This window comes from Silurus meridionalis, chromosome 17 (genome assembly GCF_014805685.1).
Source record: "Silurus meridionalis isolate SWU-2019-XX chromosome 17, ASM1480568v1, whole genome shotgun sequence".
Classification (NCBI taxonomy): domain Eukaryota; kingdom Metazoa; phylum Chordata; class Actinopteri; order Siluriformes; family Siluridae; genus Silurus; species Silurus meridionalis.
In genome coordinates, this window is record NC_060900.1 from 10912834 (window position 1) to 10929626 (window position 16793).

Genomic DNA, 16793 nt, shown 5'->3' on the forward strand with positions numbered 1-16793 from the left:
ATCAAGTCTGTCTGGGATTACATGAAGGCACAGAAGGATTTGAGGCAGCCTACCTCCACTAAAATCTGTGGTTAGTTCTCCAAGGTGTTTGGAACGGCCTACCTGCCGAGTTCCTTCACCGTGTGCACATGGGCGTAAATTTCATTTTAACAGTAGGGGGGGACAATTAATATAAAATTTCTCATGAGCAATTTTTGAGGGGGACACACAAATAATACAGTCAAATTGTACTTACAGTATAAAGACACAGTACATTATTATTGTAGCATGGAGACTGCGTCAATTACAATGGTAATTCAAACTGCTTTACATAAAGAAAGTAAAACTATCATAAGAAATAATCACAACAATAAAAACAAGGAATTAAAACATTTTTTAACATTTTATTTACAAATTATTGAAGACACTTAAGAGTGAAGGTGAGATAAACTGAGAAAACAGGCAGTGGGTCAAACCACTGTGAGGAAGGGGAGGGGGGAACTCAACTGTTTCTAAATGCATTTTTGCGGGGTTTTTTCTACTTACACAATTATTTTAGGTATACATACATATATTTTTCATATAATAGAGAATACATATAATAGAGAGTGCGTTTTCATTTTTTTTTTTTTTTTTTTTTTTTTTTATTGGGGGGGACAACCCTTGGACCTGGGGGACATGTCCCCTTCGTCCCCCCCCGGGATTTACGCCCATGCGTGTGCAAGTGAACCTAGAAGAATTGCTGTTGTTTTGCAGACAAATGATGGTCACACCAAATATATATTTTCTTCTGATCATTTAATTTCTAGTTTGTTAATTGATGACAGCTTTTCACACTCTTGGCATTCTCTGTCAACCTCATGAGGTAGCCACCTGAAATGGTTTTCCAACAATCTTGAAGATTTCCCAGAGGTGTTGAGTGCTTGTTGGTTGCTTTTCCTTTACTCTCCAGTTAAACTTAACGAACTATCCTAACTATATTTAATTTGGGTGATTGTGGAAGTCAGATCATCTGATAAAGCACTCCATCACTCTCCTTCTTGCACAAATAGCTCTTACAGAACCTAGAGAGGTGTTTCGTGTCATTGTCCTGTTGGAAAACAAATTATGGTCCCACTAAATGGGGAAACGGGTAAGATGGCATGTCACTGAAAAATGCTGTGTTAGCCATGCTGGTTAAGTGTTTTTTCACTTTTGACTACATCAACAACAGTGTAACCACTACCCCACAATCACACCTCCTCATCCATGCTTCACAGTGGGAACCACACATTTTGAACCGTCCAATCACCTGCTGTATGTCTAGCAAAGACATGGTGGTTAGAACCAAAAATCTGTATTTGGACTCAACAGACCAAAGGACAGTTTTCCACTCCTCAAGTCTATTTATTGTGTTACTTGGCCCAAGCTTCTGCTTGTTCTTTAGAAACAATTCGACCAAGAAGGCTTGACTGAGCAGTCGCCACTGAATAGTGGATGTTGAAGTATGTCTGCCACTTCCGCAAGTGCAACTTCCTAGGACGGCCCTTCATAGTGTTTGATCATTTTGAAGACTGCACACCGAGATATTTAGGATAGACTGACCTTCACTTCATAAAGTAATAATGGATCTTTTTGCATTACTTAATTGAGTGTTTCTTGCCATAATATTGATTGGTACAGTAGTACAGCCAATAATAGCCTTTCTTCTGCACAACACAACTAATGGTCTAAACCACATTACAAAGGCAAGAAATGTCCCAAATGTTACAATTCTTGGCAAGGCACACATGTGAACTAAAAACCGTTCCAGGTGTCTACCTCATGAATCTGATAAGAAAATGCCATGGGTTTGCACAGCTGTGATCAAAGCTAAATGTAGCTACTTTGGACAATCTAAAATATAAAATGGTTTTGTTTAATACAAACCTTAAAATAATAAAAATAAAGAAAAAACACTGAAAGAGAAAGTGTGTCCAGTACCGTACTCTGTATGTATCTATGTATATTTATGTTTGTTTGTATGTATGAGAGAGAGATACTTATATCCTGGCATATTCTGTTTTTGAATTGTTTTTTTTAGGGGCTATGGTGGAAAACATGCTGGGGAGTCTGCTTTGCTTCCCAACACCTGGTCCTATTCTTTTGGACCCCTGCGGTTCAACTATGTCTGAGACCACAAGTGAGGCCTGGAGTGTGGAAGTCCTGCCCAGTGACTCGGGTGAGCATTCAGTGTAGGAGAGTTGATGCTTTATGATGATAGAACCACTCTTTTACAGTTTGAGCTTGATGAATCTTGCCATTGTCATCTTGAAATATAAACCTAAACCTGACCAACTGAAACAACCCCAGAGAATGAGAGTGTTCAAGGTTTTTATTTGTCAATACCACCATATGTGCCAACATACAGAGGAATTGAAATACAGTTTCTCTTCAAGTGTTTGCATTGTAAATGCAATATAAAAAGTTTATGAAAATATCAGCAATATAGAAACAGATTTTGTATGAAGGTAACAATTCTTGGCAATACTTGTTATAAATTGATATATATTAACCAAGTTAGTTATATAGTTTGTAAACATCAATGAATATGCATCTAATTAAATGTAAACAGCGAATTTTGTTAATATGCAACTATACCTTCAAATATATGTACCGTAATTTCCGGACTATTAAGCGCAACCAAATATAAGACTGAATTTGACAAAGAATTTGACACTGAATTTGACAAAGATTTTTATTTTAAGCATAAATAAGCCGCACCTGTCTATAAGCCGTCTACACTGAAACTAATGAACTTTACACAGGCTTTAACGAAAGACAGTGTCTGTTACACGGTGTAACGGGTGAAATATGTTATGGCTCCTTTAAGAGCAGAGCGGCATTTTGGGAATAGCCTGCTGCCGCATTTTTCCGCTATTACTGCATGTGTGCAAGACCAAGGAATATGTCCTTATTATTTTCTGATGCTTATTTCTAAATTTCTTTGACTAACCCGTAACGCCGCTGCCAAGAAAAATAAAAATGCACGAGTTTTGGAAACCTGTCTGTGCTTATATGATTTCTGTTGCAACTGGAGTTAGCGCGCTATCCCATGACCCAGACTCAATGCTTTACAACGGCTTGTATCTAAACAGTAGCCTACCAAGAAAGTAATTGTTCACTGTCTTCCTCCTTCCTTTAACAACTATTTGGAGTTCTCTCGGGAGTTTATCTTTTGGCATCGTGCGTTTAAAAATCACCATCGGTTTCTTCCGATGCCTCAGAACACAGGTGAAGTGCATTTTTCCATGCCTGTTCGGCAATGTCATTGGTCTAATGTTATGGGCAGTTTTTTGGCTTGAAGCTTGTGAAACCGGGAAAAACCCAGGAAAAATCCATAAATTAGCCGCTTCACTGTTTAAGCCACAGGGTTCAAAGCGTGGGAAAAAAGTAGTGGCTTATAGTCTGGAAAATACGGTAAACAAGTTGTGTCCCCACACCTTTGTACTGTTAGGCACTAGTCATGATGGGTGCATCACCTCATCTTATTACCATGTTTTTTCCATTGTTTCAGAGTCCAAACTTTTTGCATCCTAGCAACTCAGTTACTCAGTAAAGCTGATAAACACTTTGTATTGTAAATCCCGGTGGTGTTTGAGAAAGTAAACACTTTGTATTGAAATGGGGGGAAAAAAACAGCAAAATACTTTTGCTGTGACCTTGCTTTTCTCATTAATAGAAAATTATGAAACTAGCCAGATGCTATTTAAGCCAAAGAAAAAGCACAACTTATAGTAAAAATCACATCTGCTACATCAGAAAATGTAGACAAGAATTATGACTATTGCTTATACTATAAATTAGTTTCCTCCTCCTTGAAACATTTTTTTAATGTTCCTTATACTATATTACACGTTTGGTCCAGTAGGTGTTGAAATAAAGGCCCATTCACACCAGTGTGGAATATGACACATTTTCCATCACCATAAGAAACCAAAGAAATGCCCACATCCCAGTCACTGATTGCTACATGCAAAATTAACAGATCTGCTTCTTGTTGGAACCTGCTGAAGTGTAATATACTGTTTGTCACACACTCTCTGTGTGTGTGTGTGTGTGTGTGTGTGTGTGTGTGTGTGTGTGTGTGTGTGTGTGTGTGTGTGTGTGTGTGTAGAAACTGCAGATTTAAAACAAGAGGAGCGCTTGCAGGAGTTAGAAAGCTGCTCTGGCGTGGGCAGCACTTCAGATGATACTGAAGTCCGAGAGGTCAGCTCTCGACCAAGCACCCCAGGATTAAGCATCATCTCAGGTACCCAAAAAAATCCTTACAAATGTATTCATTTATACCGCTTTAAGATATTTTAAAACACCACAATTTAGATTTTTTTTTTTGGCTTGCTTTCAGAGTCTGCTGTTAATGTTCAATACTCTCAACATTACACTGACTCTTTAAAGCACTTCAATGCATGTATGTAACATTAAAACCTCTAGGCTCATCCCAATGTATTTGTTGTTTAAATTTACAGAATGTAAAAACATATTACAAATTAGACTTTATCTAAACTGTAGACTTTTACAGCACGTGGCTTACTAATGAATGCATAAATTAATCAATAATTAATTTAAGACAACATTTTTTTAATATACACTGTGTACACAATTATTTGGCAAGTTGTATTTTTGAGGATCAATTTTGTTATTGTACAACTACAGTGCTCTTGGTCAATCCAAAACGTTAACAAACCCTCAAACCTGAACATTTAAGTAGTAAAAGTAAAGTTTATGTTTTCTTAAGAGAATATTTACATGTACACCAGTATTAGGCAACTATTAGTGTGCAGAATTATTATGCAACTAAATAAAAAACAAAGATTTTCCCATCTCACTTGTTAATTTTCACCTGTTAAAGTGAGAATAATAAACAAACTCAATTTACAAAAACTTTTCTGAAATTTCAAAAAGAAAACCTCAGTGACCAATATAGCCACCCTTCTTTTCCATAACAGTCACAAGCCTTCCATTCACGGAGTCAGTCAGTTTCTTGATCTGGTCACAATCAACTTTTTGTGCAGTGTACTGTTTACCTTCACTGTAAATGTCCTGCTTAAGAAGGGCCCAAAAGTTCTCAACAGGGTTTAAGTCAGGTGAAGAAGGGGGCCATGTCATTTAGTTACTGGCCAGCCACACAGTGGAGTACTTTGATGCATGTGATGGAGCGTTGTTTACATAAAAATCAAAGTCTTCTTGAAAGATGCAGACTTTTTCCTGTACGAATGCTTGAAGAAAGTGTCTTCTAAAAATTAGCAGTAGGAAAAAAGTAGTAAATTGATTTTGAGTCTATTTTCAACCCGAAAAAGTCCAACTAGCTCATCTTTAATAATACCTGCGCATACCAGTACCCCACCTCCACCTTGCTGGCGTGTGAGTCGAAGTGGAGCTCTGTGTCCATTACTGATCCAACCACGGGCCCATCCATCTGGTCCGTCAAGAGTCACTCTCATCTCATCAGTCCACAAAACCTTTGAAAAATCTGTCTTCAGATATTTCTTGGCCCATTCTTGACGTTTCAACTTGTGTCTTGTTCAGAGGTGGTCGGGTTTCAGCCTTTCTTACCTTGGCTATGTCTCTGAGAACTGAACACCCCGTACTTCTTGACACTCCAGGTAGGTTGCAGTTGTGGAATATGGCAGCACTGGAGGATAATGGGTTCCTGGTAGCTTCATGTTTGATTCTTCTAAAATCTTTGGCGGTTAATTTGCGTCTTTTCTTCTCGACACATTGCTTGCGACCCTGTTGACTATTTGCTACAAAACGTTTGATGGGTCTGTGATCATGTCCCAATATCTTAGATATTTAAAGAGTGCTGCATCCCTGTGAAAGACTTTTTACAATTTTTGACTTTTCAGAGTCAGTTAAATTTCTTTTTTGGCCAATTTTTCCTGAGGAGAAGAATCTGCCTAATAATTATGCACACCTTGATATAGGGTGTTGATCTCCATAGGCCACACCCTCCCTCGTTACACATATACACATCACCTGATATGCATCAAATCCAATAAGCATTCAAGTTTATACAGCTTGGACTTGGAAATTATGGATAAAATGATGATATTGTCAAAATAATCACTTGCGTAACAATTTGAACACAGTGTATCTATAGGTTGGTCAAATGAGTTTTTGACATTAAAAAATGAAGTTTAAAAATAAAAGAGTAAACGCATAATTGTTTCATTAAGCCATTTTGTTCTTGTGTCCTCATATCAGATTTAATTTTTTGACCTCCTTTTAAGAATTCCTTTTAGTTCTTTTTTTTTCTCTTTATATTTAAAATGTTGTACTTTTCACCACTGCACATGATTGGGACATGCCAGCAAGAAGAGCAGCATTACACAGACAAGTTTTATGCATTTTGTGGGTGAAATTCAACATTTGCTACGTTATCACTCAACTTATATGAGAGAAAATTTGAATTATCCCACAATAAAACAATAGATTAGACACCTGATGTGAATATAACATTATTTTCAACCCTGTCCCTAATACTTATTTTAAATTAGTATGCATTTGTACAATTTTTAAAGCATAATTAAAATTATTACTTTAAAAAACAAATGACAAACAAATGACTGTGATGGACTACAAGATCCAGGATTATGTAGGGTCTTTTTTGTAGTTGTAGTTTTCATTGAACTTTACTATGAACATTGCACAAACTAATGTTTTGCTTTTTTTTATTTATAGGTATTAGTGCAACCTCTGAAGATATCCCCAACAAGATTGAAGACCTGCGCTCGGAATGTAGTTCAGATTTTGGAGGCAAAGACTCAGTCACAAGCCCAGATGGAGAAGATTCTGTACAAGGTACAGTACCTATGGGAAAACAAACTGTTTTAATGTGAAAGTGTTTTACTTATTCACAATATTACTTCGTTAGCTGTAAATTAATAATTTCAAAGAATTCTTGTGTGCTGAGGCAGGATGTGATATGGTGTCAAAGGTTTGTTTATTTTTTAAGGTTTATCCATTTTACTTGCTCTTTTGGCTTTGTGATTCCTGCATGTCTTCAGGAGCACATGGGTTGTCCTGTGTACCTTCTCAAACGGACTCTCTGCTGAGCATGTTTGATCCTCTTTCCTCTGGTGAAGGTAAAGTATATTTTTAGCCTGTCAACTTTTGGCAACCTTCCAATCAGCATACCTTGTAGATGGTTTTGTTATTTGTGTTGTTTCCATTGCCTTGTTGGGCCAGGGTACAATATATTTGAGAAGCTTTCTCTAGAATAGATGGTGTTTTGGCATCAGTTTTATCAAGAAAAAGTAAGGTATGTCGCTGCTTTAGGGACCAACTCACTAGACTGTTATACAACCCAAAAGCAAAACCTGCACACCACATTCAAATTCCAGGGATTTTAGGCCCTGTGTGAGTCAGAATGTACTTGTCTTAAATGTGTGGAAAAAAAATAGCAGCAAAACAAAAATACTTTTTCTGTGGTGTATATAGATACTTATTTTTCTATTTATTCTAAGTTCTGTCTTATCTAACACACTAGGTGGCAGTACCAGAGGGTAGTAGCATACAGAGCACCATGTCTGTGAATAGTCTCAAAGCATGCCTGCTTAGTCATTAATTAATCATTTTATATATTCAATTATACTGGAGTACTGGAGTACTTGTATTTGCTATAGATTTGTTGTCATTTCTGGATATTCTTATAAAAACAAAATCCAGAAATGACAACAAATCTATAGCAAATACAAGTACTCCAGTTTCCACCAAGGCTGTTTGATGCCAGTTAAAATACACGTGTGTTGCACTTGATAAAATTTTCACACTCATTGTGCTGGCAGTTGTGTAACAAGAAATGACTTAATTGGATGAGCAAACATTAAAAGCGAAAAGGGTTTTTCTGATTGGTATAATTGCATTGCCACTCATGTATTTAACTCAGACTGCTATAGACATGCTGAATATACAAATATCATTTGGTCTAAACATTTAAGACACAGTCTACATGTTTGTAGAAGAGTCTGGGTGCTAAACTGACCTGCCTGCAGCCCAGAGCTTTCAACCAATTGAAAAGCCAGAATCCTATTTTGGACTTGAATGGGACATTCCTCTCCCAAAAACTTCAGCAACTAGTTGTTTTACTTCCCAGATATATAGGGAATGTTACACAATGATAAATACTGTATGGCCCTGTCCAAGCTTTTTGTTTCAATGATCACGGGCATCGAAGCTTATACAGAATCCACACAAAAAAAAGACTCACAATACAACTCTCAAACAAGTAACATCAATAGAGACAGTTATTTACATTTACATTTGCGGCATTTGGCAGACGCCCTTATCCAGAGCGACTTACAACTGAGCAGGGGAGGGTTTTAGTGCTTTGCTCAAGGGCCCAGCAGTGGCAGCTTGGTGGTGGTGGGATTTGAACCTGTGATCTTCTGATCCAAAGCCCAATGCCTTAACCACTGAGCTACCACCTCCCTGCCATGTATTACTGGCAACACATATACTACACTTATTAATTAACTTTAAATCAAGCATGTTTGGAGAGTAATAGACTGGCTTTTGCTTTGGAGAAACAATTCGATTGGACCATTAATCAAACACAGATTTGACTTTCTTACAACAAAGCAGTAGTTGATCTGCTACCTCTCTTTCTCTCTCTCTCTGCACTGTCATAATATATGTTTGATGATGTAGCACTGAATATGAGCGTCTTTGGTGAACTACTAAGAATAGATCTTCTTTAAATTTGAAAACAAATTGTGACTTTATGCCTTATAACGATATACACTTATTAGTGTACCCCCCACCCCTGTCCTCGAAATCTGCCTCTTTCAACCCAACTACCTGCATGTCTTCCCTCACCGCATCCATAAACCGCCTCCTTGGCCTTCCTCTTTCCTCCTTCCTGGTGGCTCCATCCTCAGCATTCTCTTACTGATATATCCCATGTCCCTCCTCTGTACATGTCCAAACCATCTCAATCGCGCCTCCCTCACTTTGTCTCCAAAACGTCCTACATGCGCCGTCCCTCTAATAAACTCATTTCTAATCCTGTCCACAAATCACAATATCATCCGCAAACATCAAAATCCATGGAGACTACTGTCTGACCTCATCCGTCAACCTGTCCATCACCACTGCAAACAGGAAAGGGGTTTAGAGCCGATCCTTGATGCAGTCCAACCTCCACAGTAAACCAGTCTGCCGTTCCTACTGCACACTTCACTGCTGTCACACTGTCCTCATACATGTTCTGCACTACCCTCACATACTTCTGACACACCTTCTTCATACTATACCACAGCACAATCCTGCCAAATATACCAAAGACTTCCTGCTTCGCCATCCCCACATCATCCAACCTTTTCTCTCTGTCATTTTTTTTGTTCATCAGCTGCTCAAAATACTCCCTCCATCTTCTCAAAACATTCTCCACACCAGTCAACTCATTTCCATCTCCATCCTTTATTGCTCTAACTTGCAGCACATCCTTCCCTGCTCAGTCCCTCTCCCTGGCCAATCATCCAGCATCTTCTCACCACCACCAAGCCCCTGTCTGACCAATTTCCTGAATCTTACACTATAGTCTTCCTCTTTCAGTTTCCACCATCTTATTATTCTTTCAGTTTTCAATTAACCAAATAAAAGTATCTCTGCTATAATGAGGTACAAAAAGAAAAAGTGTGTTGGTGTTATTATGTAACTTTCGATTGCCTTTTATTTGTATATATTGGCTTTTTTTTTTATGTATTTTTTTTTTCCCTTTCTTCTCCCCATACTTACTTTAGGTACTGGCACTATTGTACGGCCCAAGGCACACTACACAAGACCCCCTCATCCTCCGCCGGACCCACCAATCCCAGAGACATGTGCCATAGGACCTTCTGAACCCAGGACATCTCTGTTTTCTGCCCATGATCTGGAGCACCCCAAGCAGAGACACTCGTACCCTGAGCGTCTGGTAAGAAGTCGCAGCACAGACATAGTCTATGCAGGGCGCAGACCAAACAGTGATCCAGGCATAAACCGCAGAACCATGGTGGAGGACCAGGACCAAGCAGCTGCTTTTCCATCTGGTTCTACTACGTCCCCAAGCAAAGACTCACTGAAAGTTGAGGTGTGCAGGATGTTATTTTTAACATTGTTTTCATGCACCAGACACATTTATAAAAGTATTACATTTGGGGTTTATTTTTCTCTCAGGTTTGTACCAGACAACTAAATTATTTTTAGTTTACTTATTACTGTATTCTCAGTAATATATTGGATGATTTATCCTTTTAATAGAATACCTTTATCTGACTTAGGTGTGTGTCTGTGTTTAGACTGATGACAAGAAGGACAGTGATGATGAGAAATCAGAGAGGAACAGACCCTGGTGGAAGAAACGGTTTGTTCCTGCAATTCCTAAAGGTAATAAGTTGCTAATTTAGTGCCACAGCATGTGCGTCCTTACATGACTAGTTAATGCATGGCCATGACATGCCTCATTAGGATTATGTGAAATCTTTTTAGCACAATATAGAATAACTCTCAAAAGTGATTACACTCCTCACATTTCAACAACCATTGTATTATATGTTCTCAAGGGACACTATATTTTAGAGTCAGTGTCCAGCTTGTGTAGCAGTACAGATTTACTCTCCTCTAAAAATAACTTAACATACAGCCATTATTGTCAAAATAACTGGCAACAACAGTTAATACACCCTAAGTAAACACAACAAAACTGTGTCCTGTCAATATTTTGTGTAAGCACCATTGTTATCTAGCACTGCCTTAATAGTCCTGGGCATGGAATTCACAAGAGCTGCACAGGTTGTTGCAGGGATCATTTTCCATGTCTCCATACACACCACATCACGGGGCTGCTGGATGGCACTTCTCCACCTTTCTCTTGAAATGCCCCACAGGTGTCAACAGGGTTCTGGTCTGGAGACATACTTGGCCACTCCATCACCTTCCCCTTTAGCATTGCTTGTTTATTGTTTGTACTACAATTGTTGATTTGTTGACTGTTATCTTGTTTGTTTTGAGTGGTTATATTCTGACAACAACCCTTGTGTTTTCCCCAGGAGTGTTGGGCAGGTAGTATGTCACGTGACTTACATCTTGCAACACGTAGGTGATACTATGTATAGAGACACTAGCTAGGAGTGTGCACTACTTCTGTATTTTTGTTAGTTTAGAGTAGGTAAGCTAGGGCGTGTAGAGGCGCCGGAAGAATATTGTTTAGTGTTAGGTTAGTGGTTTATAACTGAGGTAGTTGGGTTGGTTTTGTTGTGTTCTTTTCTTTAGCGCCACTCTCCGTCTTCAACCTTACAGCTTCAACCTTAGACATTTAAAAAGAAGTCGTAACATTCAACAATGCAGTTGTCATCTTGGCGGCATGTTTGGGGTCGTTATTATGTTAGAAAACTGCAATTTGGCCCAGTTTCTGGAAGGAGGGCATAATGTTCTGTTTCAGAATGGTTACAGTACATGTTAAATCCATGTTTCCCTCAATTAACCCCTCCTAGTACCAACAGCAATGATGCAGCCACCGACCAAGGTACTCCTCACCATGGTGTCACCACACATGCTGGACACATCTGAGCCAAACAAGTTTATCTTGGTCTCATAAGACCACAGGACATGGTTTTAGTAATTCATTCTCTTGGACAGGTTGACTTCAGCAAACTGTTTTCGGACTTTCTTGTAAACCAGCTTCAGAAGAGGCTTCCTTCTGGGATGATGTCCAGGCAAACCGTCTTTCAGCGTGCGGCGTTTGGTCTGAGCACTGATGAGCAGATCTTCCGCACTGATATGTCTGTTTTTTAAAGCCAGTTTTTGCACCTGACGCACAGCATGAGGACTCGACCTCTTTGATTAACCCCTGCAAAGCCTGTTCCGAGTGGAACCCGTCTTTTAAAAACCTCTGTATGATCCTGACCACTGTACCGCAACTCAGTTTCGGGGTGTTATAGCCTCGGCCATCTTTGTGCAGAGCAACAATTCAAATTCTCAAATCCTCAGTTCTTTGCCATGAGGTGCCATGTTGAATTTCCAGTGGTCAGTATAAGATAATTTTAATTTAACTGCTCTAATACAAGATATACAAATATTTATAGTACTGTCATGCAGACAAAAACTTTAACATGATGAATAGGACATGTGGCTTTGCATGGTCACATGACTTGCAGCTGTTATCACCTAGGGTGTACTCACTTTTGTTGCCAGTTATTTAGACAATAATGGTTGTATGTTGAGTAATTTTGCACTTTGACTACTCTAAAATATATATGCAAGTTTAATTTCTATAGTATTGTCCCTTTCAAACATAGTAACATATAGATAGGGTCACATACAAAGGGATCTATTGTAAGCATTTTTTTATTGCCTTGCTGAATTACATTTTACATGTCTTTTAGGTGATGTAGTTAATATGGTAATTTTGTCAAATACAGAATAACATGCTGTTATAAGTAACAAAAATTAACTTTTTATTTTATTTATTTTATCCATCCATTCAGTCAGTTTTGCACTAAATATAACTGTCAATTTTTAACTTTGTTTGACAAATGACCAGCATATAAACAGGATAATCCACAGCTACGTGAGCATTACCCCATTTTGATACTCGAAGGCTGTTCTACCTTCCAAGTCTTGCATTGATCTCTTGTAACGCATTTCTAGTCATCTACAATGGTTTGCATCTGCATTATGCTTTATACAGGTATAATATAAAGTAAAAGGGACACCTGCTGTGATGCACTGTTCTCCCAAGTAAATTTTGACTACACAACTATAAAGGTTTATTCTAATTAGTGATAAGTGATGGCTGAGGCAAAATCTGTTTAAGGCGAGCGTTGTCTGTGAACCTGCTTGTGAAGCCCAATTGTATCTGTGCTGTTTGTTCTTCACACAGTGCTCTATTGGACTGCAGAGAGTGAAATGCCAGGTAACTCTCATACATGAGCCAGTGTTGTATGCCACAGGTCTTTCATGTATAGTTGTTGCTTTCTACATCCTTTAGACTTGAACCTGCCCCGATGTAAAACGCTATAGCTGTGGTATGCCTCAGTCCATCCAGTTACAGTTACCATTTATTTTTGTTTGGTGCTATCATTTGACATTATTTTTAATTCAAAATATCATGTGCAAAGTCTTTCTTTTTTTTCTTTTTTTTTTCTTCATGCATGTCTAATATTTGCAGTGAATATAGTGCAATGTTTTATTATTATTATTAATTTATTATATTTGATATTGATTTAGTTACAATACAAATATTTTTCTCGTACTAGATCATTTACCAATATAGGTTCAATGATGCATTAAAAAAATATTTGCTACCAAAATAAAAGGATCTGACACAGGAAATAAATAATGTATTTAATCAATTACTAATATCACTAAAGTTATTTGGACATGCTATTATTACTTAAAATAAATGTTTATAGGTTAAATGTTTATCCTGAAAAGTGACGTAATAAATACCTCAATTTAACTGTATATTTAACTATTTAATTATATAACTATAATTGTATAATATAAATAACCAAATAATATCGAAATATTCACTCAAATATGCACTTTATTATTTCCCTGCAGATTTATATAGATCACTACTCTGCAGAGTGTGATGCAGACTTTAACTGTGGCATAGTACTTGGTACCAGATATTGAAATTTAAAATACTAATTTTTATTTTAAATATTAACTGCTGCTATCTTAGCATTTTTACACACAACAATCTCTAGTACTTAAAAGGAATGGTGTGGAAAAACCTAAAACATCCTTTTAAACATACCTTTCTGGTACCAACATAAATGCCATGGTCCATCACAGATATCAAGATTTTTCTTATTCTGATATTTTTTGCTCACCAGCTACCAGTTTCCGCATTGCACTGCTGCAACTTTGTTGGCTTATTAAATGAATATTGTATAATTGTCTTGGTGTTGGTGATAAAGTGGACAGGGGTGTACAGTCCCTTTTTGTTTCTACTGTACAGAAGACTTATGGGTTTTAGATCAAAAGTGATTAAGAGGATAGAGAATATATAAATTAGATGTTTACATTTTGATGTTTTGAACATCTTGAAACGTGGCAATTTTTGTTTGAACCATATCACTTGATCAGAAATACTGTAACTCTCAATGGTTTCGTGTTAAAACTGTTTATTTAAAGAGTTAATACGTTTGGGGTCATAGGGTTTGGGCCTTTTGGGCTCTAATGCTTTTTTCAAGCTGAAAAAAATTATCAGTGCATAGCCAGTACATAATTTAAAATGGCTTGAAAAAGAAACAAAGAAGTGGTGTGCTAACAAGACAGTATTTCAGACATGATTTGATGACAGAAACATTGACAGCTGTGACGGTAAACCCAAACATAGACATTACCAACAATCTCTAGGGGGTAAAAATATTTCAGCAACAGATTCATCAATCTTTATTTGAAATGTAAATCTTGATGGTTCCATCAGAAAGAATATAGAAACATTCTGTCTACGGCTGTATATAGAGTATCCATAAATGCATCCAGTCGAAATAGGGGTAACTTCATCATGCAACAAGACAGTGATCCAGAGTCTGGCTTTGTCAATGCAATCATGCATTTTACTTAAGAGGAGACCTAAGGGAATTGAAAGAAGCCACAGTTCAGAAAAAGCATCAAAAAAGAAGAATGCAGTAGTATTGTGATGTTACCAAATCACAAAGTTGAAGTTATTGCAAGCAAGGGAAGTGCAACTAAATATTAGGTGGTGTTTAATTTGATCATTTGGTTCTCTCAAACTAATGATAGTTGTGCAAAACTGTTCTGTTCATATTAAAGGAAAATATTCTAATGTTGAATTTGGTAAAGTGAAGACAAGTTTAGCCGCTGGCTGATCGGTGTGGGTCCTCATGTATGTGTCGTTGAATGTCTGAGCTAAAAGCTATTTGTAAATGTTGTGCCTGTGCCATTTATGTGTTGATTTGCACATCTCTTGTTCTATTGGTGGGAAAAACACAGCTCTTTAGGTGCTTATTGATAACTAGCCTACTCTACTGCTAAATTAAAGTTCGACTGTATTTTATTTACATGGAATACTGTTTACTTTGTACTTGTAAAATTGTGCACTTCTCATTGTAATGACTGCTTTTGTTCATACTACAGCACCAATCGCAGCATTCCGAAAACGGGACAAGCATGAGAAAGATGATCTTGGAGCAGAGAAGGGTTCCCAAGGTGCCCTCTTGTTTTTCTTCATATGTTATTTGCATATTACACACAAATATTTTATGTTTTGTGTGTGTGTGTGTGTGTGTGTGTGTGTGTGTGTGTGTATATATGTATATGTGTATATATATATATATATATTTTATATCTATTATATCAGTTTTACATACAGTGAGGCGAGTGGCTAGGCCATGTTTGTGAACTGCAATTTTTAAACAGTGCTTTAGATTCTGTGTTGTTGTTTTTTTTTTTTTTTTTTCCTCCTCACCATTAACCTGCTCCCAGCCACTGTATTCTGCAGCTCCTCGAGCAATCATTGGCTCACTTTGGCTTCTTTCAGAGGTTTCCTCTTGTTTGAGTGCTGATTTTTCGAGGGATGGCCTTATCTATGCAGTGCCTGGGAGGTCTAATGCAGCTTCCACTTTAATTGATTACTGATTACTTGCATAACCAAGCACTTAAATCTTTTTTTTTACTTTTAATCTGTTTATTGCTTTTTCTGTAAATTTTTTAGAATACTTTTTCTGTTTTTCATTTTTTTCCAAATTCAGCCTGACTGGCATTTTATCAAGGAAATGTGATTAGGGGAAAAAAAAGGTTTAAGTTTTTTTTTTTCTTGAAAATATTTCCTAAAATTAATCCAATTACACTATTATACTCTATCTTAATGAATAATATTGATTGTTGACATGAACAAAATTAATTATTGATCATCTTTTTACATTTGTCTGCTAATTGTCAAGGGGTCTGTTTAAGATGATGTGTTGTATGTGTAGTTCGACTGAGTGAATTAAAAAGGTTGTCAGAAGACACTGCACCACAGTTTGCTGCATTTGGGGCTTAGTTTTAATGTGTTAGTTGAAAAAATCATTAGTAATAGGTTAGGCTGCTCTTAACAGTTGAATGGTATTTATTCAGGGTACTGTTGTGTGTGTTATGTGTTTTGGGTCTGTCAGATGAGCCTTCATTATCAGGCCTGAGCTGTCATGCTCAGGCAGTAGAAGACATATTGGACAAATACAGGAACATTAAGAGACCCAGCCCAAGTGAGGGAGCAACACCAGCCACCTATGACGTACCAGGTAATTTAGTGTTCTTAAAGTACTCATTAAATTCATTCACTGTTTGCTTGTGCATATCCAACAAAATCACTGTACGGACATATTTAAGTGTGAAAAACATTTGTGAGGCTTCTCCCACAATGCCTGATGTTAGAGAATACAAGACAAGGGATCAGAGACCAATACAGAATACAATACACTCTACAACTTTCAAATGTCACGACCCACACTGTTGGACTCTCCTCTTTAGTTTACTATTTTTGTGTTATTTTATCGTGCGTTGGATTTTTGGCCCGCTTAAATCATAGCCCATTTAAAGCTTTTTAGCAGAGACATGCAGGTATTGATTTAACATGTTATTATGTGAGTGTGTCCATGATGCAAGCTATGCTACCAAAATGTCCAGGTCCTTTGGCAGAAAAACAGATCCAATCCCACTGGAACTTCCAGTTGTGCCTGTCAAAGTGAAGTTTATTTTTGGATAAGAGTAGAGCATTTTACTTCAAATTCTTAAAAAAATTTGTGGTAATGTAGGTGACATTCAATTGTAGTTTTGGAGAAGATGCAAATTCTGAT

The 16793-nt window shown here is 37.4% G+C and overlaps 1 protein-coding gene across 5 annotated transcripts in view; it reads left to right on the forward strand.

Moving 5' to 3' along the window:
- Positions 1-16793, forward strand: part of gapvd1 (GTPase activating protein and VPS9 domains 1) — a 63837-nt gene that overhangs the window by 36348 nt on the left and 10696 nt on the right. For 2 of the 5 annotated variants that reach the window (XM_046870658.1, XM_046870657.1), the window contains exons 12-20: positions 2042-2179; positions 4115-4249; positions 6682-6801; positions 7008-7085; positions 9744-10072; positions 10281-10368; positions 12863-12895; positions 15094-15165; positions 16113-16238. In XM_046870658.1, the coding sequence (XP_046726614.1) occupies positions 2042-2179; positions 4115-4249; positions 6682-6801; positions 7008-7085; positions 9744-10072; positions 10281-10368; positions 12863-12895; positions 15094-15165; positions 16113-16238 (1119 nt within the window). The remainder of the gene's footprint in view (positions 1-2041; positions 2180-4114; positions 4250-6681; positions 6802-7007; positions 7086-9743; positions 10073-10280; positions 10369-12862; positions 12896-15093; positions 15166-16112; positions 16239-16793) is intronic. The other 3 variants (XM_046870662.1, XM_046870661.1, XM_046870659.1) reach the window with 2 other exon arrangements.